Source organism: Temnothorax nylanderi, unplaced genomic scaffold, assembly GCF_030848795.1.
Source record: "Temnothorax nylanderi isolate EJ_2023f unplaced genomic scaffold, tnyl_v1.0 TNYL_tig0251_pilon, whole genome shotgun sequence".
In the NCBI taxonomy this organism is placed as follows: domain Eukaryota; kingdom Metazoa; phylum Arthropoda; class Insecta; order Hymenoptera; family Formicidae; genus Temnothorax; species Temnothorax nylanderi.
In genome coordinates this window covers 92,616-117,855 of record NW_027249313.1, presented here as the reverse complement: position 1 = coordinate 117,855, position 25,240 = coordinate 92,616, and the positions used below count along the sequence as shown (strand labels likewise).

Genomic DNA, 25,240 nt, shown 5'->3' with positions numbered 1-25,240 from the left:
GAGGTGTGTTGGTAGGATATACTGACACTGGATATATACTCTGGCATCCAAGCACAAGAAAATTTATAGAGTCCCGACACATTCGATTTAATGAAAAGATAACATATAAAAATGTATATCAAAACAGTCAAACAGAAGAAGAAAAAGACTCAGATAAAAATTGGATGAAAGAATTCGTAGAAGATGAGGAAAAGGGAGAACAAAAACTAGAGATTCCTGAGAAAAAGAAAAGAGGTAGACCGAGAAAACAAACAACACAACTAGATGAACAGAAGCAGAAGGTCGCACGAAAGGAAAGTGAAACTCCAATGACTAGAAGTAAAACCAAAAGAAAACTAGAAGATAATGGAGACACTAATGTGCGGAGAATATTAGAAGACGTTAGCTTTGCTAATTACAATAATGCGAAAAATATTCAACGGAATATAGAGAATAAAGATGAATTACACCAATGTCTTATGGCATTGTTGAATAGAGAGCCAGTTACTTATGAAGAAGCTATGTCAAGTAACGAAAGAGAGAATTGGAAGATTGCAGTCAAAGAGGAACTTGAATCTATGTATGCTAATCAAGTGTGGGAACTTGTTGATAGACCATTAGAGAAATTAGATGGAAAACGACCTAATATAATAGATTCAAAATGGGTATATAAAAGAAAATTAGAGGCAAATGGATCTACCAGATTCAAAGCAAGACTTGTGATCAGAGGTTGTAAAGATAGAAATGTGTATGATTTAAAAGAGACATATGCACCCGTTTCAAGACTGTCACTGGTTAGTTCTATATTGGCAATAATAAATAAGTATAACTTATACGCTAGTCAGCTAGATGTTAAGACTGCGTTTTTGAATGGAGTTCTAGAAGAAAAAGATGAAATATATATGGAAATTCCAGAGGGAGTAGAAGTAGATGAAAACACCAAGAAGACAAAGGTGTGTAAATTGAATAGAGCTTTGTACGGATTGAAAATAAGTCCGAAAAGATGGAATAGGAGATTTTCAGAAGAGGCTAAGAAACTTGGATTAGAGAACGACCTACATGAGCCGTGCCTGTTCACGTGGAGGAAAGAAGGCAAAATAGTGATCGTACTGCTATACGTAGATGATATGTTGGTTGCAAGTAATGATCAGAAGAAACTAGAAGAAATCAAAAAGAAGTTGAGTGAGACATTTGAGACGAAGGATCTTGGGGAACCAAAGAACTTTCTGGGAATAACAATAGAGCGAAACAAAGAAGAAAGTTATATGTACATTCATCAGACGCGATATACTGAGAGCATATTAGAAAAATTTCATATGAATGAATGCAAGCCTCAGAGCACTCCTATGGTCACCAGAAAAGTGAGCAATAAAAACAAAAAGAGTAAACTAGAAGAAAAGAGTATTAGAGAAGAAACTAAAAGAGTTCCTTATAGAGAAGCTATAGGAAGCTTGATGTATCTGGCAAATGCTACACGACCTGATATAGCCTTTGCAGTGAACTATTTAGCAAGAAGACAATTAGAGCCCATGGAAGAAGACTGGCAAGATGTAAAAAGAGTCTTCAGATATCTTAGAGGAACTGCAAATAGAGGATTGATATTTGAAGGCAAAATAAATGAATTAGAGTCGCTGACAGATGCGAGTTTCAGAGATTGCATTGATTCTACATCCACTGGAGGATACATAATCAAATTATTTGGAGATGTGATAGCATGGAGAAGTCATAAACAGACATATGTCACACTCTCTACCTGTCAAGCAGAGTATCTAGCAATGAGTGAGGCCTGTCAAGAAGTAATCTCGTTAGACAAGTCACTCAGGTATGTTGTTGGAAAAACATTTTTGCCTGTAACAATTTGGTGCGATAACAGAGCTGCAGGAAACTGCACTAAGAAGGATGGAAGTCATAAACTTAAAATGTTTGATGACAATTTAGAAGAAATAAAGAAAAAACTTAGAAGAAAGAGAAGAAACTGGAAACAGAAAACATATGGCTGACACTCATGGAGATTTTATCAAGCAGTGTGTTGATCAAGGAAAGGTAAAAGTCGAATGGATTGAGACCAAAGAGAACTTGGCAGACATTATGACAAAACCTTTACCTTTAGAAGCATTTGCATATCTAAGAGATAAAATAATGAATTTAGAGTTTGAACAAAATTAGAGATTAATTTTACTCGAGAACTAATTCTTCGTATGTTTCAGATAAAGGAGAAGATTAGAAGATAAGAGGAAGACCACAGATCGCTCGCCCAAAGGGAGGGAGTATGAGGAGTTGAGCTTTGTACGAGCGATGTGCTCCCGCCCTTCGAGAGGGCAGCTCCAGCGTGGCGCGAGCCTCGGGGCGCCACGTGCATGCGCGATCGGTCGGTCGTTGTCTGAACTCAGAAGAGCCCGGTGTGTCGTTGAGTACAGACGTATCTAACGTGTGATATTATATAGATATAATAAAGAGTTCAAAGTAAATCTAGTGTGTGCTTCCTGTTCATTTCGTCTCACACCCATCTAAGACAAATAGCCAATACAATTACAGAATAGAGATACTTGGTTATATCCCGGTTTCCTGCGTATTCTCCTATTAATTATGACGTAAGTACTCTCATGTATATAAATCTTTATTAAATATAAATTATTCTACCTATTGAAAGGAATATTAAACTTCATTGTTTTTTATGAGAAACATTCTTTTTTCCTCTTCAGGATAAAGTGCTGTGTACATACATGTAAAAATATTTATAAAAGTAAAGGACGGAAGGTAGGAGACGAGAACAACAATGAAACTCTTATGTTTCATCGTTTTCCTAGAAATAAAGGACAGAAAGCTAGCTGGATTAACAGTATTAGGAATATTAATGGATCTACTTGGGAGCCTAAGGATCCATTGTTTGTGTGCTCTGTAAGCTGCAGTGTAGCAATAAATATGTACATATACATATATAGCGAAGTCATTTACTGATAGCATGCATATTTTTTCAGGAGCATTTTGACAGGTTTTCTTGGGAGCTTATTAGAGAAGATGGTAAGAGGAAACTCAAAATCGGAGCAATTCCTTCAGTTTTTAACGATAATCTCCCATCGAATAAGCCATTTAATGAGCATACATATTCAATGCCATTACAGGACATTAGTAACAGAAGTGATATTGTTGCACAATTATCTGTAAGTTTATTGAATAAAATTACTTATTTAACTTTTCAAATATTTATCAATTTATTAAGAATACTTGTAAACATTTTTGTAATTAACTTTTTATAAAATATTTGTAGTCAATTATTGAAATATTGTAATTTTATGACATTTTTAACATAATGTTAAAGGTTAAGAAGAAAAAATTACGTTCATTATGTGATAATGATCACACATATATATGTCGACCAATCTGCTGCAATGATGGAAATGTGCCTGAAATAGTTGTCAGTTCTGTGAGTTGTTCTGTTATGCTTATTATTTCTGTTCTTAATCTTGCAGCACCTCATACCATATTTAAAATATAATTGTTTTTTATTTTCCTCTTTAGGTTGAAAAAACAATAATATCCAAAGATAATGAAGAGAATGAAGCAGACTCATTACAAATAGAGACTGAAAAGACCGAACCAAATCCATTACAAATAGAGACTGAAGAGAATAGAACAGACCCATTACAAATAGAGACTGAAAAGATTGGAGCAGATCCATTACAAATAGAGACAAGCTATGCAACAATACAGCTCGGATACAATGGTTCAGATGTAAAAAGAGATTGTTTAGATGTCTGCACATCAACTGTTAATTCTGTGAGTTGTTTTTTAAATATTGTAACGACTTCAGTTCTTGCCTTTATATTCCTGTACCAACACCATGATATATATCCTTGTACAATAATTTGTTCCATACCTGACTAGTGAAGAAAGTCTGAAAGATACTTATTTTGTTCCATTTAATATGTATGCGTCATGTATGTACACATACGCGTACATAAGTATATGAATCTACTAGATGGAATAGCATGGGTATCTTTCAGATTTGCTATACTAGTGTAACATGGGACAAATCATTATTTATGGGTGTAGATGAAGAGAAGGAATAATTTTCAAAATAATTGTTTATTTTTCTCAGGTTGAAAGAAGTGCGTTGAATAATTTGGATTTAATGCAAATTAGTGCTGAAAGCAAAGAGATATCTGTACACTCTCATACTATGACACAAGATGATACACTTTCGGATTGGCTAACAGAAGTGAAAAAGGACATTAGTACTCAAACTACGAAAGAGCAAAACACTAACTTAAAAATTACATCTTTAACGGAAGAAAATGAGCAACTTAAAAAACGCTTGACAGAACTCGATAAAATTCTGAGTAAGATACTTGGACAAAATGGAAGGGGAATGGGAACAATAGATAACATTTATGTGTTGAATTACCTGGTGAACAGAAAGTTGGAGAAGAAAGGGGGAAAACTGATAGCATGTTTTGTGGATCTTAAGGCGGCGTTTGACTCGGTAGATAGAGGGGTATTAATAAAAGCGATGAGAGAAAGAGGAATAAGGGAGGGGCTGGTGAGGAGGACGGAGGAGATTCTGAGGGAGACGAAAAGTAGAGTAAGGGTGGGAAACGAAATAGGGGAAGAGTTCTGGACGGGGAGGGGGGTAAGACAGGGGTGCCCGCTGAGTCCGTTACTTTTCAACATAATGTTAGCAGATATGGAAGAGGAAATGGGCAGAGTTAAATGGGGAGGGATAATGCTAGGAGGTAAGAGGATATATACGTTGGCGTATGCCGATGACGTAGTGTTAATTGCAGAGGATGAGGATCAAATGAGGAGTATGCTTGAGAGATTAGAGGGATATCTAGGTAGGAAGAGGTTGGAGTTAAATGTGGAAAAAACTAAAATAATGAGATTTAAGAAAGGAGGAGGAAGGGACTGTAAGAGAAGATGGAGATGGGAAGGAAAAGAAATAGGAGAAGTAAAGGAATTTCGGTATTTAGGATATGTGTTCCAAAGGAACGGAGGGCAGGAGGCACAGGTAAGAGAAAGGATCAAGAAGGCGGCAGCGGTGATGGGGAAGGTTTGGGGGATAGGGAAGAGAAGATTTGGGAAAGACTGGGGAAAAAGAATGTGGCTGTTTGATAGACTGGTGTGGACGGTTATGGGGTATGGAGCAGAAATATGGGGATGGAAAGAGAGGGAAGGAATGGAAAGGTTGGAGGAAAGGCATATCAGATGGGTCTTGGGAGTAGATGGAAAAACGCCGTGGTACTTAGTTAGAGAGGAGCTCCAAAGAGAGAAATTAAGAGGGAGGGCGGGAATAAGCGCATGGAGATTCGAGAAGAAGTTAGAGGAGGGAAAAGGAAGTGAGCTGGCGAGGTTATGTTGGGAGGAGCTGAAGGGAAGGGAGAAGGAAGGGAGAGCAGGATCGAGCTGGGAACGGGAGAGAGAAGGGTTCTTTGAAGAAAGAGGAGTGGGGTTAAAAGAGCTTGAAAGGTTGAGAGAAGAGGGAGACGGTTGGCACCGCAAGCTAGTTGGAGGAGACAAGGAGACGCAAAGGAAAGAGAGATGGGAGAAGATCGAGAAATCGGATTATAATAGGTGGTACAAGGTAATAAAGGGAGAGGGTATCCCAGGATATCTGAAGAAGGGATGGGGAGAGAGCAGATGGAGAAGGGTGGCGAGGTTTAGATTAGGGAGTGAAATGAGAGAAAGCAGGTACTGGGAGGGGGAAGAGAGGAAGAAATGTAGGATGTGTGAATATAAGGAAGAAACGTGGGAGCATGTGTGGGAGGAATGTAGAAGGTGGAAATCAGGAGGAGGAAGTTGGCAGGAAGCGGTGGGTTGGGTTTTGGGTGAGGAAGGGGGAGGAGAGGAATGGATGATGGAAATAGAGAGGGAAAGAATGGAAGGGAAAGGGGAGTCGGAGGAGTAAGGAGAAGGATTAGGGGATGAGAGAAAGGGAGAAGGAAGAGACAGACAAGGGAAGGAGGAGGGAGAGGAAAGTAGAATAAAGGAGAGGAGAGCAATATGCGGAAGGGCTGTAGGTGAAGGCGGAGGAGTTTCTGAGGGATACGGACGAGGACAGGGAGGAGCCGAGACAGGAAGGATGGAAGCAGACGGACGTAAAACCGGAGGAAGCGGAGGAAGACAAACAAAGGGGGGAAGGAAGAGGGGGAGGGAGAGGGAATTTAGGCAAATTGTAAGGTCGCATAAGGCCAGGGCGCGAAGGGGAGTTTATGTAAGAGGTTTGGGTACGTTCCTCACAAAAACGCCTTGTAAACCCTACGGGGATACACAATAAAAGAGGGGGTCCAAAAATGGCCGTTTTGTGCCCCGCTGGGAAACCTGTGAAACATTTTTTTCCACCTTATTTAAGGTTGAAATAAGAAGGAAATAATAGTCATTTACCCAGGAAACCACGGGAAATATTTTAAAATCTATAATAATGTGTTTAAAACGTCTGTTAAAGTAACTGTGTTTGAGCGGTTTAATAAAAGGTGAAACGTTTTAAAACAAGCACTACATTTCCATTTAATGAATTTTGCATCATGAAATTGTATATAATATTTTTATTACATTTAAATACATATTTTTTATTACATACATATATATATATTTTTATACTTTCTGTATATACACATATATGCAGTCACATCTTTTTATTTTTGTTCTGTTTCTTTACTAACTACGTCAACCATTTATGAAAAATATTCAGATATATTTGAAAGATTACGAGATTTAATGTTCAGAATCTGATTCAGATGAACCATCATAATCATCTTCAAAATAATTATTTAAATAATCTGCAGGTAAATGTATTGTTGGTTGATGTACAGCAAACCCAAAGTACCATAGAATTGTTGCGACGTGAGAGCAGCAACCGACAACTTGTTTTCCTACTTTGCAGCCACATGTGTGACCAATAATTGCGTCTATACCACTCTTAGTTTTGTCTATAAGAACGTAAGAAAAATACTTAATACTAGAAGAGTGCCTAGAACGAAGTCGTACTTTAATTAGGAGACTGTTTTGTGATTCGACATTAATTTCAAAGTGCTGGTAATCCATATTCCTCGTGTCTTTTGAAACATGAAATTCAAAGTCCCCGTTTTATAAATGTATTTACATATGATAAGCGTATATGAGCAATTGTGTTATATGTACGGCATTTATATACAATTTCATGATGCAAAATTCATTAAATGGAAATGTAGTGCTTGTTTTAAAACGTTTCACCTTTTATTAAACCGCTCAAACACAGTTACTTTAACAGACGTTTTAAACACATTATTATAGATTTTAAAATATTTCCCGTGGTTTCCTGGGTAAATGACTATTATTTCCTTCTTATTTCAACCTTAAATAAGGTAGAAAAAAATGTTTCACAGGTTTCCCAGCGGGGCACAAAACGGCCATTTTTGGACCCCCTCCTTTATCTATCTACTTGGACAAAATGAAGTATTGCGTAACAGCAATAAAAATATGTCCAAGCAATTGGATACCTGGAAAAATATTAAGAAGAGAGAAGAAGGAATATTAAAAACTTTTAATAAAGATCAAAGAGAGGCACTCCGGAGAAAGAATTCTCAAGGTGTAAAGTGGGAATCAGCTACGTTGAAGCAGGCCTTAATATTGAAATTGAAATGTGGCTCGTCGGGATATGAAGAAGTGAGAAAACTATTTCCTTTACCAAGTCTTCGCACTCTACAAAGAAGAACAGAATATATTGAATTCAGACCAGGTATCTTGAATAAAGTTTTTGAGCTCCTTGCAAACGAAATTCACAATTATAGAGAAGAGTGGAAAGACTGTGTGTTAGCACTTGATGAAATGTCAATAATACCTGGAGAAGTAATCGATCCTAGTATTAATGAATCTATCGGCAGAGTAACGTTTGGGTGTCATGAAGGTTTTGCAAACAAAGCTTTAGTCTTTGTCCTTGGTGGTATTGCTTTTCGGTGGAAGCAATGTATTTGCTATCATTTCACTAGTTCTAAAACAAAAAGTGCCGAGAATGATGCTACAGGGAAGACATATGTTGAAATAATAAAGAATATTCTAGAATGTGCTGAAACAATTGGACTGAGCGTACACTGTGTCATTAGTGATATGGGCTCCGACAACAGGAGCATGTGGAAAATATTCGGTATAATGGCAAATCGAGATAAAGTGATACATGGTATATCTCATCCTGCTAGACCCTCATCTCAGTTATACATATAATGCCGGATGTTCCTCATCTCTTCAAATCTATTAAATCTATGCTCGTAAGCAATAAAGTTATATATCTTCCAGAAGATGTGGTACAGTGTGAAAATCTGCCTTCAAACACAGTTAAAGTGGAACATATTTTAGAGCTTCTTGATACTGAGGCACCTTTAGAACTAAAAGTTGCTTTTAGGCTGAAGAAAGAGAATTTAGACAAAAAAAATCGATTTAATGGTATGAAGGTTTCAACTGCAAAATCTGTATTCTGCCAACGTACATCCTCTGGCCTTCAGCTCTTAGCACTTTCAAAAGAAGATCCTTCTTACATCACAACTGCTTGGTTTGTACGTGTCGTCAATCATTGGTTTGACCTAATGACTTCAAGACATCACAGTTTAGCACTAAATAAAAGCAACGAAAAAGCTTATGAAAAGGCTATATCTCATCTCAAATTAACCATAAAAATATTTTCTGAAACGCGTATTGGGATAGATTATCGATGGAAACCAGTACAGTGTGGAGTTCTTATTGCCACTAATGCTATTCTAAGTTTACAACATTATTTTCTAAATGAAAGAGGATATAAATATTTGCTCACTGGAAGATTTACGCAAGATTTCTTGGAAAATATTTTCTCTTGCATAAGATTCCGTCAAGCTGTACCTAATGCTTTGACATTTAAACATCTTTTGAAGACTATCTCAATTGCACAATTTTGTACGGCAAATGCAACAAGCAGTTATGATCAAGACGATGGTGAAATAATTATTAACTTTTTAGATAATTCAAAACATGTAAATATGAAAAACATACAGTGCAAAGATCCTAAGTTAAATTTTTCCATTGATATACCTATTGTGGCAGATGAATGCATTGCTTACTTCGCAACATGGGAGAGAATAATACTATACGATATGGCAGGAAGTGCGGTGCACAGCGTGAAAAATGTATATTCGGTATGCGATATCTGTTATAATGCTTTGTTAAGGCAAGAAGAAGAGCCGCATTCATATGAACTTTTGACAGAATTAAATGCTTATGGAGATCACTGTTTAACCAAAGTATCTGAGGAAACATTTAAAGCTATCTGGAAAGCCGAGTTAACATTCAGACTAGTCAGAGAGGATCTTATGAAAACTAAAAACGTTAATGTTTATGACGTACTCGTAAACTCTTTGCAATATGTATGGGCATCGTCTGCTGTACCATGATGCCATGATATCACAACTAAAGTATTACGTCGATATTTTACTATAAGGTATAAACAGTACGGACAGATGAGAAAAGAAGAGCTAAAAAAACAGAGCAATGTGTTCAGTAGTAAAAGTGTAGCTATGCACAAAATTATAAAGTAGAAAAGTTTATTTGTTACAACACATTTATTTTCTTTACAATATCTCTAGTATTATGTTCTAGAGTAATTTATCTCGCATTGTATTAAAAGGTGAAGATACTTGTTTCGTTGTAACGTTATAAACCATTACGTTCATTTATCTTTTATTTCAATGCTAAGATATGTTTAGTTGTATTGTATTTCAATAGATTCTGCAATATTGATATACGCTGTGATAGTAATAACGTTATGAACCATTACGTCCATTTGTCTTGTATTTTAATGCTAAAATATGTTTAGATGTACTTCAATACATTCTGCAGTATTAATATACGCTGTGATAGTAATATATATACGCTATGATAGTAACAAACTATTACGTCCATTTGTCTGGTATTTTAATGCTAAGATGTGTTTAGTTGTATTGTACTTTAATACTTTCCGCAATGTTAATATACGCTGTGATAGTAATATATACGCTATGATAGTGATATATAGTCGAAACAGTTAATTATTACATAAATGATTTTTGTTCATGCATTTCGTGAATGCGCTTTTATGTCATGTTTTTGTTATTGGAATTCTTTATTGAAAAAATAAGCTTTTTTGTCATTTTTATATATGTTCCGCATATTTTATAAAACTAAGATTTTCATAAGAAAGTAAAGCATGTAAAAAAAGTTGAAGGAATAAAAATATATTTAAAATTTATTAAAAATGTATGTCTTCAAAAGGATCCCAGGTAGCATAGTGACGTCAAATTACGTATTAATAACGTCTTAATGACGTCTCTAACGTCAATAAAACGTCATTAAGACAGTTTTAAACGTCATCCTGCTACCTGGAATAATATTACATGATATATCGTATATATAAACAAACCTTATGATTATTACAAATTTGTGTCACAATGATAGGAAGATGAACAGAAATACCTATTCTGGCAACATCATACAATTAATATGTGAAAAATAATGCATTCTTAATTGCTTATTTCCATTATGCTGATTAAATTTGTTACAGTGCATTGTATTCACTTTGTACTTACATATTGGATGAAGCGAGTAGAATTACATTTTCACAGATCTGTACTTTTTGTCTCAATAATGTCTTTAACTCTTTATTATTCTTGACAGTAATAAGTAATAATTCCTTTTTCTTATTAATACGAGCTTTCTGAAGTTTGGATTCAACTAACAGCATTCCCAACTTCTTCCAAACTTCTTTCCTTTCTTCATTTTCTCTTTCAATACAAGATTTCAGCTGTTTCGATACATAAACTAGTTTTAAAAGAGGACCTTCGTCTCGATGAGTTGAAAACAATACGAAGCATACGTTCTTCACGTAATCTTCTGGTCGAGTTTGAAGAAACACAGTAGGGATAGCAGATAACTTCAAACATTTTCGATTGGAATTTTTTTCCCATTGATGCTCTTCGAAATGCAACTTACATAAAATTTACATTAATTATGACAAGTTTAGTTTCTTATAATAGTCAAATTAATACAAAGCCTGCCATGCTGATTAACGTGAACTAAAATTTAATACTCTGTCAAAAAAATACATACCTCACAAAGATACTTTTCTTCCATTGTATAATAACTTTCATTGCTCTTAGTGCCTTGTACAATTTCATTACTCCATATTTTTTTCAGTAGCTGATCTTTCGGTAACTTGAATAGTTGAAATATATTTCCCTCTGATGTTGTTGAGCATGACAAAGCAACACATTTTCTTGCCATTGTAACTACAAAATAATAAATTCATTATTTTCTATAAGAGAAACAAAATATTTAACATAATAAATATCCTTAGAAAATATTTACATCTTATCCTCCTTACTTACATTTTTCTTTTTAACTTTATAGGTTGTCCTCGTCGTTTTACTTTTTGCCAATTCCAATACATGGATGAGCGCCCAAACTATACCTCACACGTCATTTTACGCTAACCTGCTTTGACGTCTTCTCCTATTCCATATGGAGAAACAAAATGGCGACTTTATCGATATATCGCACCTATCGATTTCAATGTCGCTTCTCTATTATCTAGGACTCTAGAAAGTCTAGAACGGAGCAGGGAGGCGTCGCGACAGATCGATGGATCGAATGACCGAAGAGGCCGGACAGATAGACAGGTGATGGAAAGAGAAGGAGAGAAACGACGGAGTGGTAGAACGAGGAAGGAGAAGAGGTGACGAGCGTGCGTGAGCTGGACTTTGAAGGCAAGGAGAAAGGAGCTAGGGGAGTAGATTAAGGGGGAAGATGGACGAGGATAAAGCGGTGGAGGCGAGGGTATGGATACGGGCGAAGACGAGGGACATAGGAAGAAAGGTGAGTAAGAGGTAGGCGGGAGGAGCGGGGACGGATCAGGGGGGAGGGAGTTGAGAAGAGGGGGGGCCAAAGGATGGGGCCGGTTCAAGAGCGGAGGAGAAGGAAGAGGAAGAGGAACACGAGGAAGAGATACTTTGATTTATGATTCGAGTTTTGACTTTAAGATTGTTGTTTGTAAGAGGCTTTTGATTCTGATGTTGAGATTGATTTGTATTCGTTTTGTTTTTGATGTCTGTGTAAGAGGTTTGGGAACGTTTCTCATAAAAAAATAAAACGCCTTGTAAACCCTGTGGGGAAACACAATAAATACACATACATACATACTAAATGTTTCATGTTGAATTAAAAAATTTTTAATCCCGCAAAGTCGAAATAATTGTTCGCCATATTGGATTAGCCATTTTAGAATATTTAATACATATTCGTTTTTAGCATCCGCATCCTCGAAAACCCCTATATGCCACGTTTAGAATATATCCAATAATTTTTAAAAATAATCCTCAGCCATATTAGGTTCGCCATTTTGAAATTTTGACTTCAGAATTGGAATCAGCAATCCAAAAAACTATATATATATAGTTATAATTATAATTTTGTACATTTTAAGTGGGTTTGTTACTTTTGGCCACGCACAGAACTGAATCTCCTGCCCCACTGTGCATTGATTTCTGAAGGTTTTTTTAAATAACGTGAGAGGCGAGGGGACTTACTCAGAAAGCACCCCGAATACAGTGAGAGGCGAGAGGACTCGCTTTAACAAAGCACCTCGAATACAATGAGAGGCGAGGGGACTCATTTTAATAAAGCACCCCGAATTACCGATACGGTAATTAAGGGGTCTGAAATCGCACTGTAACCTCCTCGTGGTAGGCCCCGGAAACTACAGATTTTGTAGGCAAACTGCAGGCGTTTTAATTACATAATCATATCTTTTTATTGTGTAGGTACCATATTGGATCCGCCATTTTAAATTTCTGAATTTTGAGTACGGATTCGAATTCAGCAACCTCGAAAACCTTTTAGTATCAACTTGCTACACAATCGGAGCATTTTTAGCAATTTCGTCCGCCATATTGGATCCGTCATTTCGAATTTCTGAATTTTGAGTACGGATTCGAATTCAGCAACCTCGAAAACCTTTTAGTATCAACTTGCTACACAATTGGAGCCTTTTTAGCAATTTCGTCCGCCATATTGGATCCGCCATTTTGAATTTTTGAATTTTGAGTACGGATTCGAATTCAGCAACCCCAAAAACCTTGAACTATCATATTTTATAATAATTGGAACATTTCTAGTATTTTGGCCACTTTTTCAGTTTCCTGGCCCACTGTGGCGTGGGTTTAATTTTTCATTAATGTACCGATTTTGAACAAACACAAATTTGCAAGTTAAAAACTTGCATATTGCTTCCACATCATTTTATTTAGCTTATAAAGTTTCCTAGAAGGAAGCCAATTCATTATATGCTAATAATTTGAGAAATTTCTTATAGAGAAAAATTTATGAGTTAAAAAAACGGGCACAGTAACAACTGTGCCGCAAACACCGTAGAACTACGTCAACTGTCACTATTTCATGTTAAAGTATTCAGCGAAGGAAAGTAGAATTTGAAAAATATATATTTTTATATCTTACTTTGTAAAATATTATTTTATACATATATCTATATCATCGCAGCAGTGTTGGGTGAGCCTTGCGTTGTATTCCTGTCAAAGATATGTCTCGCAGATGTCATGCTTTTGCTTCCCTGGAGGCCTGCTTATATTAGCCCCCAACTGAAATTTACTTACGAGTTAGTCTTACCATTATGCGCCGCCTAGCGGCGTCATTTCGAACTAGCACAGAAAGATGCGCTACTATGCATCTTTCTTAATTAAGAATATTTTATAATATTTTAAAAATAATTGAAAAAAAGGATTTGTTCGAGATTCCGCTATCGCGTTGCGCCATCTCATCAGATGGCAGCATCGATCGGGTATCGACAGGCCGGATCAACGCGGCAGCTTGCGCAAGCACGGGCGCGCTCATCGCCAACTTTTCCCTCGCGGAGTAGAGAAAAACATGTCCGCGCTGTGAGTAGACGTACGATGTGTGCTCTGTGCGTTTCTCGAGTGGAAATACGGACAAAGTGCCCATCGCAGTGATTGAAGCTGCCGAGATACTTTGCTAACGTGTAAAGAGACCGCTCACCAGCTCTGGTACATCAACACGACGACTCAGGCTCACACGTGCGCGAGTGCCGACCGCCACGTGTCTCAACGGCTCACGGGCGAATCACCACGAGCGAGGCAATTCATATAATTGTCTCGCGCATCAAAGACTTCTCATTTATACACCGCTCATCGTTTCTCAGGTCAGATTGTACATATTTTGACGCATTAAAGACGGCTCAGACTGTGGTCTGAGTTACATTAAACAAAAGAAATAATTCGTTGACACCCTCCACGCACGTCCTTCTCATCCCGCTTCCATCGTCGGGAAATATCAGCGATTTCGCGAACATTTGGTCCTTCGAGCCGGATGCGTGGAACTTATGGTGTAACTCAGACACAGATCATGTGAAAAGGGCATGCCTTTCGCGAAGTGCCACGTAGACATTATCGCGCCTTCGCGAGTGAAGTATAGACATTCTCACGCGCGCTCGCGAGTGTTATACAAAGATGTTCACGCGCTCTCGCGAGTGTCATATAAACATTATCACGTGCTCAATACATGACTCTCGCTTCGCATAGCGCCTTTCTCTCCCGTTTCTCGAACGTTCTCGTCTCGTGCAGCATTTCTCACACGTTCCTCGACGTTTCTCAGGTTTCTCATCGTGCGCAGCTCAGGGACGACTCATCATGACGGATCCCGCCAAAACCGGGACGGGCGGAAAGACCCCGCCATTGCTCGAACTGCCGGGCGACAAGCGCACGTCAGAGCGTCAGGCCTCACCGGTGCGGCTGTCCGCGGAGCTCACGCTGAAGGTGCAGACGCAGATGAACCGCATCGCGACGGTGCGGGCCATTAGCCAGACGTTGCCACCTACCGCGGATGACACATCGGTGGATGAAATCCTCCAGATCTCGATCCAGCTCGAGGAAGTGCACAAGGCGTTCCTTAAGGAACACGCCTATTTCGAGGTCTCATGGCCGGCGGCGCTCATCGCTCATGAGTACTTCTCCAAGAACGCCTTCGCCGTGGAGGCGCAAGAGTGCATGGCGGCTCGTCGCTCTCTGGCGAAGCTTAAGGGCGCATTAGCGGAGAGGCTTGCTCCGAAGGCGGCGCTTGAACCGGCGCAGCCCTCACAGTCTCAACAGAGACTGCCGGACATAAACATCCCGTCCTTCAAGGGCGATTACGCTGCATGGCCCACGTATCGCGACCTATTCAAGGCCGTTATCTATGATAGCCGACAAATCACTGACGTGGAGAAACTCCACTATCTGCGGCTCTCATTGGAAGGCCCACCTGCTCAGCTCATTTCCGGACTGCCTCTCACCGCCGACTCGCTCAAACCATCCTGGGAAATGCTCGTCGATCGATACGAGAACAAGCGCCTGCTCATCCAGTCATACCTTGACCAGCTCCTTGTCAGCTCAATACCGGTGCAAAGGAACGCCGCAGCACTGGACAAGTTGCTCAACACCTTCAAGGAAGAAATCAAGGGCCTGCAAGCCTTGGACGTCTCACAAGATCTGGGGGACTGCATCCTGGTGTACCAGCTGTCTAGGCAGCTGGATCGCCAGACGAAGGAGCAGTGGGAGACGTCCCTTGGAGCCACGCGCGAATATCCGCGATTCGAGCAGCTCGAGCGGTTTCTCACCTCTCGAGCACGAGCACTCGAGAGGATAGAGTCCACGGCCAGCTCAGGGAGCACGGTCGCCCCAACATCCAGGCGTTCGGCGACAGCTCAACATGCGGCAGTTCAACCGGCCCGCACGGAACCATCAGACGGCTCCACTGTGTACCCGTGTGACTGCTGCAACGGCACGCATTTCGTTGTGACGTGCACCAAATTCAGGGATCTCTCACCGGTCGACCGACAGAAACTCGTCATCTCACGGAGGCTCTGTTTCAATTGCCTCGGCCGCCACAACGTCCGCTCATGTAAGAGCTCACGGGGGTGCAAGAAGTGCACCAACCGACACCACACGATGCTGCATGAAGCTCATCAGGCGAACTCATCAGCGAAGCCGAGCACCAGCTCAGCTGCGTCAGCTCAATAGGAAGATGGTGCAATCGTCGCTCACTTCTCTTCGGCCCGCTCATCACACTCAACATTATTAGCTACGGCCCTGGCTCAGATAAATTCATTTGTGACTACTCAGGCGTACGGCTTCTCATCGATTCAGGTTCAGAACTCACCTTCGTTTCTGAATCACTCATTCGGCAGCTCAACATTCCTCGTCATCATTCTGTCATCATCATTACTGGAATTGGGAGCGAAAAGTCAACTCAAACTCGAGGAGTTGCCTCACTCCAGCTCCGCTCACTTCACTCAAGATCAGACGTCATCATTCAAGCTCACATTCTGCAGACGTTAACCAACATCTTGCCATCATTCAACGCTGCACCACAGGAATGGCCGCATCTCACCAAGTTAACCTTGGCCGATCCAGATTTCCTCACGCCACGGCCAGTGGATATCATCATTGGAGCTGATTCATATGGGCAGATCATCAAGTCCAACATCATCAAACAAGATCCATTGATGCCAATTGCGCAGCTCTCAATTTTTGGATGGCTCGTCCTCGGACCTGTCGACACATCATCATCGGCATCTGCTGCAGTGCATCATGCCTCGATTCAGGAGAGAGAAGATGCTCTCGACGAGTTGCTGGCGAAATTCTGGACACAAGAAGAAGTGCCTGCAAGTAATACTCATGATCTTACGCCTGACGAGCAAAGATGTGAAGAATATTACAAGAGCACTGTTTCGCGGGACTCAACAGGTCGATACACGGTTCGACTTCCGTTAAAATCATCACCTGATACTCTTGGGGATTCGTATCACACTGCGCATCGATGCCTGCAGGGCTTACTAAGAAGATTCGCACGAGATGACAACTATCGACGCCTGTATCATCAGTTCATGACAGAATATCGAGAGCTCAATCACATGACGGAGGCTTCACCCGTTTCCAGCCAGCACGCGCAATATTACTTGCCACATCACGGCGTGCTCAAACCAGACAGTGCAACCACCAAATTACGTGTGGTGTTTAATGGCTCGAGTGCATCTACTTCCGGTCGCTCACTTAATGATCTCATGTACACGGGAGCCAAGTTGCATTTAGACGTCACAGACGTTTTGCTCTGGATTCGACAGTTTCGGCATTTAGTGGCAACTGACATCACCAAAATGTACAGGCAAATCAACGTACATAAGGATGACTGAAATTTACAACGGGTCCTCTGGATCGACAAACAACTCAAGGAAGTGGAAAATTATCTAACAACGGTCACGTATGGTACCAAGGGTGCCCCGTTCTTAGCAGTGCGAACACTGCTGCAACTGGTGAAGGATGAAGGCCATAAGTTTCCCCTTGCAGTGCCGCCACTCACTGAGGGTCGATATGTTGACGACACTTTTGGAGGCGCCGACACAGTTCAGCAGGTAAAAGAAATTGCAGTGCAACTGAAGAATTTGTGCATGGCGGGCGGTTTTCCATTATCAAAGTGACACGCGACTCATCAAGATGTGCTCACTGCGGTTCAAGCAGAAAAGGACCAGGGCTCACAAATTGCATTTGACGATTGCACAACCAAAATCCTCGAATTAAAATGGCTTCCTTACGAAGATTCCTTCACATTCTCAACAAGGATCTCATCGCACACCAATCATTTCACCAAACGCCTCGTTTTGTCTGAAGTGGCTCAGATATTCGATCCACTAGGCTTTGCATCACCAGTAGTGATCAAGGCTTCATAAGCTCCGATGGGATGAACCACTGCCATCCCAGCTCTCATCACGGTGGCTCACCATCAGAAAAGAACTCACCAGCTTAAGCAGAATCTCAATACCTCGATGGTATAACACATGGAGTACCTCGTCAGTGGAATTTCACGGCTTTTCTGATGCTTCTCAACTAGCAATGGCTGCAGTCGTATATATCACCGTCCGCAGCTCTAACGGCGCCACGATTTCATTGGTGTGCTCCAAAACTAAGGTAGCACCGCTCAAACGGCTCACCATCCCGAGACTTGAACTCACCGCAGCACTGCTGCTCTCAAGGCTCATGCGATACGTTCAAGCCACCTTGAAGTTGAACGTTACAGCAATTCACTTGTGGACGGACTCTGTTGTGACACTCACGTGGATCAAATCTTATGCATCGCGCTGGAAGGATTTTGTGAGAAACCGAGTTTCTCAGATTCAAGATCTCACTGCAAAGGCACACTGGAGATACGTACCTGGTACATCCAATCCAGCCGATTGCGCATCACGAGGATTGACTACTTCTCAACTTCAAAGCCACTCATTATGGTGGACGGGACCACCGTGGATACTCACACCTGAAGCATGGCCATCACAACCCGCGCTGTCGGACGAGTTGAGCTGCAGTGAGGCCCGTCCTGGCATTGCGCTACATGCAGCGGCATCTCAGTCGGACTACTACTGGGACCTCATATATAGGTACTCAACCCTCAATAAATTATTGAAAGTAACAGCTCTCTGTTTCAGGTTTATCTCTCTCTTGAGAAAGCGCCGAGCCAAGTCACTGGACTTGCACTCAGCTTTGGAGAAGGCCAGACTATTCTGGATTAAGGCTACTCAAGCGGCATACTTCACGCATGAGATCAAGATGCTCACGGCCAATTCGAGACTACCACCTACTCACGCATTCAGTCGATTGACTGCGTACATAGACGCTCAAGGGGTTATCCGAGTTGGCGGCCGCCTCAACCAATCAGCACTAGCTCAAGACAACAAACATCAGGCGATTCTACCTCGCCACTCACGGTTCTCAACTTTAATCATCGCCCACGCCCATTTGCGTACTCTACATGGAGGAACACAGCTGACATTGGCTCATGTCAGGCAACAATATTGGATCATCGGCGGACGGGCTCCGGTGAAGTCTCATATCTTACGGTGTGTCGTGTGTGCTCGGCAGAGGGGGATCCGTGCTTATCAACTGATGGGCCAACTACCTCTCTCTCGGGTTACGCCGTCACGTCCGTTTGCTCATACAGGAGTCGACTATGCCGGACCGCTCACCATCAAGACATGGAAGGGACGAGGTGCCAAAACATACAAGGGATGGATCTGTGTGTTCGTCTGCTTCTTCACCTCCGCAATTCACCTCGAAGTAGTCAGTGACTACTCATCAGAAGGATTCATAGCAGCCTTCCGAAGATTTTCAGCGAGAAGGGGAATTGCTTAGACCATGTACTCGGACTGCGGGACAACTTTCATTGGAGCAGACGCCGCGCTCAAAAAAATGTTCGTCCAAGGCGCTCAAGAACATCAACGGATTGCTCAAGTTTTGCAACTTGACGGCACAAGATGGGAGTTCAACCCACCAGGCGCTCCACACATGAAGGGCAAGTGGGAGGCGGTTGTAAAGTCCGTGAAGTTTCATTTGAGACGGACCATCGGGGAGACTCTACTCACGACGGAAGAACTAACAACGTTGCTTACGCAAATAGAAGCCATTCTCAACTCAAGGCCTTTGGAACCGTTGAGCGACGACCCTGAAGACGTCTCAGCGCTCACCCCAGGTCATTTTCTCATTGGAGGTCCACTCACTACCATACCCGAGCCATCTCTGATCGACCTGCCAACCTCGCGACTATCTCGGTGGCAGCTCATCCAGCAGCATGTTCAACATTTTTGGGCGCAGTGGTCGGCGCATTATCTGCAACGCCAGCAGGCGATATCCAAGTGGCATCATCCTAACAACAACATCAAGGTGGGTTCGATCGTGCTGCTCACCGACGAACGCTCTCCACCGTGCAAATGGCCACTCGCAAGAGTAACGGCTTTGCACCCCGGAAAGGATGGACTTACTAGGGTGGTCACCCTTAAGACGGCCACCACGATGCTCACCCGGCCAATTGCCAAGCTTGCCATATTACCCATTTCATCAGGATAAAGGATCAAGAGTAAGGAATCATCAACAAGGTTGCTGATGGCGGGCGGAATGTTCGAGATTCCGCTATCGCGTTGCGCCATCTCATCAGATGGCAGCATCGATCGGGTATCGACAGGCCGGATCAACGCGGCAGCTTGCGCAAGCACGGGCGCGCTTATCGCCAACTTCTCTCTCGCGGAGTAGAGAAAAACATGTCCGCGCTGTGAGTAGACGTACGATGTGTGCTCTGTGCGTTTCTCGAGTGGAAATACGGACAAAGTGCCCATCGCAGTGATTGAAGCTGCCGAGATACTTTGCTAACGTGTAAAGAGACCGCTCACCAGCTCTGGTACATCAATACGACGACTCAGGCTCACACGTGCGCGAGTGCCGACCGCCACGTGTCTCAACGGCTCACGGGCGAATCACCACGTGCGAGGCAATTCATATAATTGTCTCGCGCATCAAAGACTTCTCATTTATACACCGCTCATCGTTTCTCAGGTCAGATTGTACATATTTTGACGCATTAAAGACGGCTCAGACTGTGGTCTGAGTTACATTAAACAAAAGAAATAATTCGTTGACACCCTCCACGCACGTCCTTCTCATCCCGCTTCCATCGTCGGGAAATATCAGCGATTTCGCGAACAGGATTATAAACCCAATAATAAATAAATTTAAAATATTTTTTAAATATTTTGGAACAAGATTATAAAACAATAAATATGTAGATTTAAATTAATATTTCAAAAATATATTTCAAATATTTACGAAAAAATTGTCTGGGTGATAAAGAAGAACATTTTTATAAATATTTTTAAAAGATTCTTAAAAATGTTACGACAAAAGGTTTTTAGACTATTTTAAAATATTCCTAAAACCATTTTAAAATGTTTCTTGCAATATTTTTATAGAAATATTGAGAAAAATTTGTTGAAAACATTTTGTGCTGTATGGGAAATGCAATTAAATGTTTTTAAATATTTTTTTCTGTTTTTTTTTACAACAATCGATTCCTTTCATTATTCTACGTATATAAGTATAAAGTTAAAATCATCGAAAAGTGAATACTTTACGAGATATTTATATTCATATTTTATATTAAAAAAATTATGACAAAATTTTAAATATCTCAGAAAATTCTTAACGAGAAGAAAGATAACTTTATTATAGTGTTTTGAAATCGTCTCAACGAGATCTACAACTTTTATTTCAAGGAAAAAATCAAGTTCACTTTAAGAAATTAGTCGCCTTTAAAATTTCTTGAAAACGATGACATCTACGACATGACTCATATCAGAATCATATGTCCTCCTTTAGACCATATAACTTTTGTCCAAAACATTTTTTCATATTTTTCGAAATATTTGCTTGCGTCTATTAAAATTACTCACTCTACATTCTGAGTAGTATACGAGAATTTACGAAATAATATATTGTGCACCAAGGAGAGAAAGTAGCGTTTTTCAAACGAGTGTGAAGTTTGCCACCCGAGCCGAAGGCTAGGGCGGCAAATCACATGAGTCTGAAAAAGCTTTCGACCCGAGGTGCACACGATATTTTTCACAACACCTTTATGGAAATGTTCGACTTTTGAATGCCTGTAGAGTGTGTGCGTTTGGTGTTCCATTCGTACAGTTTATACGCGTGTATCGTTAAATAGAAAGAGAAAAATAGAGTGACGCAGGGGCGAGGCCCCTGGTGGGGGGTGTGGGGGGGGGGCGACGCCCCCCACACAACACGAAATTAAAATGATAATAAAATTTCAAAAAAAAATATAAATAATTTTCGAATAAGATACAAACCGTTTTCGGTCTAAGCTTAGATCTTATAGGCAGCTCAATATTAATTTCTGTGTATATGTATTATTATAATACATATATGTACATATATATTCCAATTTATTACTGCGCGCCGATCACAGTCGGATATAAATAATTTTAATTATTGCACTAAATCTGATTGATTTGGGATTTTATTTAGGGATATTATGTAAATAGGTATAATTAGTTATCTCATTATTTAGTGATATTATTATAAAGAAAAAACAATTCCAAATCAGTACTTTTAATACAAGTAATTTTTGAAATAGTAATTATTTATTAAAATTAATATAATTTTTACAAAGAAAAAGTTTTATTAGTTAGTAAATTTAATATTTACATTACAATTTTCAAATTGGAAGATCGGATTATTTCCTCGATTTTGTGTTTCCCATTACTTTACTTTCTGCCCGCTATACGGGGCAGAAAGTACCAATTTTCCTCCCTAGGGAGGAAAGTAAGCCCTGGCATGAAATTGGCCACTTTCGCCCCTCTCTACAGGCATGGAAAGTCGGACTTTCCGTGGAGGTGTTGTGAAAAATAATATACTACTGTGAGATATTACAAGTACGTCCTGAGAATTTACGAAAAATAATATATTATTGTGATATATTACGGGTGCGTTCGGGGAGCTCGCTATTAGCGCTATTCGGCACTATCGGTGTTCGGGGAGCACGCTACCAATCCAACCAACGCCATCGTGACGTCACTGTCGGTAGCGTTTTGACGTCATAATTCGTGCTACCAACGCTCTTGCCAGAGAGGTAGTGCACGAATAGCGTTAAGCGTTGATAGCGTTGGTGGTGTCTCCCCGAACGCATGGTGACCGCATGTATGTATACAACATACAAATCAGGTTAGGATTGAAGTGCAGTTTTTACCGAATCGCACTTTATTTCTGCTCTGTTACGTATACTTTGCATGGAAATCATACATTAATACAATATAAATAATTGTGAACATAAATGCCATCCTGCTAACCGTTGACTTATATTTTTTACTGTTTGCAGCTAACTCGAGAATATTGTTTACTGAAGAAATCTTCAAATTGCGGTTTTGCTGGTCGAAGTTTTCCGGCAAAATATTAACTAGCGTCGTTTCGTGTTCTACTCTTTGCCGAGTCACATTCCTGTATGTTCGAGCGTTAATATTTCTGCTTCCTGTATACTTGTAAGTTTTGTATATGCGACATTTTTACTACGTTTACGCGAGCGCTACTTTTGTAGTAACTTATGATAATTCACCCGTTTACGCGGAGTAAATTATCGTAAGTTACTACAAAATCCCGTTTACGCGAAGGAATTATCGTAAGTTACTACAGAAATAACGCTCGCGTAAACGTAGTAATAGTTTTATCATAAACATAATATAAATGCGAAATTTCGTTATTCTTAACATGGATTTTTGGTCTATTTGCAGTTGTGTTTGTAAGTCATTGAATTACGTTTTATTATCTAAAATTAGTAATAACCGAACCTAAGAAAATGGAAGAAGAAGAAGTAATAGTCGCAGCAGCAGTGCTGGTACTGCGTAATTTAATTTATTCATCTGAAAGTGATGAAGAAGAAGTACAAGTAATAAGGAATCCAAGAAGAAATGTTGCTAGAATTGAAAATTATGTTGAGCAAATAATACCAGCATTAACAAGAGAGCAATTTAAAGCCCACTTCAGGTATAATTTACTAATTTTTTTTATACGGAGTTATTTTGTGTGTGCATGCGCGTGTGTATGTATTTGTACGTGCGTGCGTGCGTGCGTGCGTGTGTGTGTGTGTGTGTAACATATATACAAGTCATATTTTGTAATTATTTGTAGTTATGTAATTTTTAATAATGTTACTAAAATAGAAATATTGTATTTATGTATATGCATAATGTGTGATTTCAGGATGGTTCCTGAAACCTGTGCTTATGTTCTATCTTGTATAGAGCACAAACTACAAAGGACAACATTTGGAACACCAATGATCTCTCCACGCACACAGTTCCTTTTGGCATTATGGCGACTCTCTACTCCAGATTCATTTAGGTAAGTGTTCATATATTGCAATGATAGTGTTCAATAAAATAAATATTAACACTTTTATTTTTATACTGTATGAAGGATTTCATTCTTTATGTATAAATGTCATTGGTACATAGAAAGCTATTTTGTCGCAAATGTAACCCTTGTTAAGTTTGCTATGTAATTTTTTACATGCGTTTTTTTATGTTTAGGTCTATTTGTGAACGTTTTAATGTTGGTAGAAGTACTGCACTGTACATAACAAGAAGAGTTGTTAAGGCACTTGTTGATCTTGCACCCGTCATTATTAAATGGCCTACGGGAGAACGAGTACATGAAGTTTGGGAGGGATTTCGAAACACGAGTAGTTTTCCAAAAATAATTGGTGCCATCGATGGAAGCCATATTACCATTCCAGCTCCGAAAAAGAATCCTCATTGTTACATAAATCGAAAAGGTCGTCACTCCATCCAAATTCAGGTACGTTTAGTGTTTTATTCCAATTGTTTGTTATCAAATTTTATGTAATTATATATTTTTTATGTGAATGGCTAAATGTTAACGAAACGTCGGCATAATACTGTTCCATGATGTGGCCTTTCATACTAACGATATCAAGGAATTGCGAAAATTTAAACTAGAATTTCTTTTTTTTACTGTGTAGGCTATTTGTGACCATAAGTGTCAATTTACTCACTGCTATATTGGACATGTCGGATCTGTCCATGATCAGCGTGTGTTTCGCCAGTCTGAAGTTCAACATTACTTGGGAGATGAAACGAAATTTCCTCAAGATAGCCATTTAGTCGGCGATCAAGCATATAAGCTGCATGAAAATTTACTTGTACCGTATCGAGACAATGGTCACCTAACCGAAAGACAACGAAATTACAACTTTTGTCAATCTTCAGCAAGAATTGCTATAGAGAGAGCATTTGGGATATTGAAAGGAAGATTCCGATGTCTTTTAACCACACTTGCAATGGATCGAGTTGATCTAATCCCTATGCACATTCTTGCATGTTGCATATTACACAATATTTGTCTGATGAGAAGTGATGAATTAGATATTGAAATAAATGTGGACGAAGGCGAAGAAGCAAATGTAGCGGATGAAAATGTTCCTCTTCCTGGAGCAGCTGTTGCCAAAAGAGATCGTATATGCCAAACGTTAAGAATGAGACATGTATAAGTACTTATATATGTATATTATTTGTAAACTTCAGTTACTCTGTTTTCAAAATAAATGGTTTAAATACAACTTTTATAATATTAAACTGTACATACCAATGTATATACATATATGACTTTGTAGAATTCGGACAAAGCTAGTCTGCTAAGTATACATAGCTTACCTTTCCATTTCTCATCTAATTTTAAAACGTCAATTGGCTCCCTCACTACACTTGTTACTAGTTTAGTATCTTGCTTCTTTTTCTTATTGTTTTCTATTGCACTCATGTAAAGTTTAATTTAATACAACTGTTCTACAACCCACTAGAACCACAAATAAATTTATA

The 25,240-nt window shown here is 39.8% G+C and overlaps 5 protein-coding genes and 1 long non-coding RNA gene across 10 annotated transcripts; 5 read left to right on the top strand and 1 right to left on the bottom strand.

Moving 5' to 3' along the window:
- The first annotated feature begins 2,481 nt into the window (after nucleotides 1–2,481).
- LOC139779933 (uncharacterized) lies at nucleotides 2,482–6,296 on the top strand. Its single transcript, XM_071718455.1, has 6 exons — nucleotides 2,482–2,570; nucleotides 2,682–2,877; nucleotides 2,958–3,140; nucleotides 3,299–3,403; nucleotides 3,499–3,756; nucleotides 4,079–6,296. The coding sequence occupies exons 1-6, from the start codon at nucleotides 2,566–2,568 to the stop codon at nucleotides 5,882–5,884; spliced, it is 2,553 nt and encodes an 850-aa protein (XP_071574556.1). The 5' UTR covers nucleotides 2,482–2,565; the 3' UTR covers nucleotides 5,885–6,296.
- Nucleotides 6,297–9,504: 3,208 nt separating this feature from the next.
- Nucleotides 9,505–11,577, bottom strand: LOC139779937 (uncharacterized). 2 transcript variants are annotated; one of them, XR_011720059.1, is made up of 3 exons: nucleotides 11,340–11,577; nucleotides 11,062–11,240; nucleotides 9,505–10,939 (listed from the first exon to the last, which is right to left on the bottom strand). It is a non-coding gene; the product is annotated as an uncharacterized lncRNA (long non-coding RNA). The 2 variants fall into 2 exon arrangements; XR_011720058.1 differs by having other exon boundaries at nucleotides 11,062–11,577.
- Nucleotides 11,578–12,007: 430 nt separating this feature from the next.
- On the top strand, nucleotides 12,008–24,981 carry LOC139779934 (putative nuclease HARBI1). 4 transcript variants are annotated; one of them, XM_071718460.1, is made up of 6 exons: nucleotides 22,086–22,571; nucleotides 22,726–22,885; nucleotides 23,180–23,387; nucleotides 23,604–23,744; nucleotides 23,933–24,200; nucleotides 24,385–24,981. In XM_071718460.1, exons 3-6 carry the CDS (start codon nucleotides 23,200–23,202, stop codon nucleotides 24,910–24,912), a joined length of 1,125 nt encoding a protein of 374 aa, XP_071574561.1. In that variant the 5' UTR covers nucleotides 22,086–22,571; nucleotides 22,726–22,885; nucleotides 23,180–23,199; the 3' UTR covers nucleotides 24,913–24,981. The 4 variants fall into 4 exon arrangements, with proteins under 4 accessions (XP_071574557.1, XP_071574561.1, XP_071574559.1 ...); XM_071718458.1 differs by having other exon boundaries at nucleotides 22,090–22,547; nucleotides 23,135–23,387; XM_071718457.1 differs by having other exon boundaries at nucleotides 22,090–22,571; nucleotides 23,135–23,387.
- Nucleotides 16,042–17,209, top strand: LOC139779953 (uncharacterized). The gene is made up of 2 exons (XM_071718482.1): nucleotides 16,042–16,046; nucleotides 16,099–17,209. The coding sequence occupies exons 1-2, from the start codon at nucleotides 16,042–16,044 to the stop codon at nucleotides 17,207–17,209; spliced, it is 1,116 nt and encodes a 371-aa protein (XP_071574583.1).
- Nucleotides 17,907–19,199, top strand: LOC139779952 (uncharacterized). Its single transcript, XM_071718481.1, has one exon. The coding sequence runs from the start codon at nucleotides 17,907–17,909 to the stop codon at nucleotides 19,197–19,199; it is 1,293 nt and encodes a 430-aa protein (XP_071574582.1).
- Nucleotides 19,203–19,910, top strand: LOC139779951 (uncharacterized). Its single transcript, XM_071718480.1, has one exon. The coding sequence runs from the start codon at nucleotides 19,203–19,205 to the stop codon at nucleotides 19,908–19,910; it is 708 nt and encodes a 235-aa protein (XP_071574581.1).
- Nucleotides 24,982–25,240: the final 259 nt, after the last annotated feature.

Excerpts from the sequence above, each read along its gene's own strand:
- LOC139779952 (XM_071718481.1), top strand. The coding sequence starts at position 17,907 with ATGGCTGCAGTCGTATATATCACCGTCCGCAGCTCTAACGGCGCCACG.
- LOC139779934 (XM_071718456.1), top strand. The coding sequence starts at position 14,670 with ATGACGGATCCCGCCAAAACCGGGACGGGCGGAAAGACCCCGCCATTG.
- LOC139779951 (XM_071718480.1), top strand. The coding sequence starts at position 19,203 with ATGTACTCGGACTGCGGGACAACTTTCATTGGAGCAGACGCCGCGCTC.
- LOC139779933 (XM_071718455.1), top strand. Across the intron at positions 3,404-3,498 it reads CTGAAATAGTTGTCAGTTCT|GTTGAAAAAACAATAATATC; the intron begins GTGAGTTGTTCT and ends TTTCCTCTTTAG. Across the intron at positions 3,757-4,078 it reads GCACATCAACTGTTAATTCT|GTTGAAAGAAGTGCGTTGAA; the intron begins GTGAGTTGTTTT and ends TATTTTTCTCAG.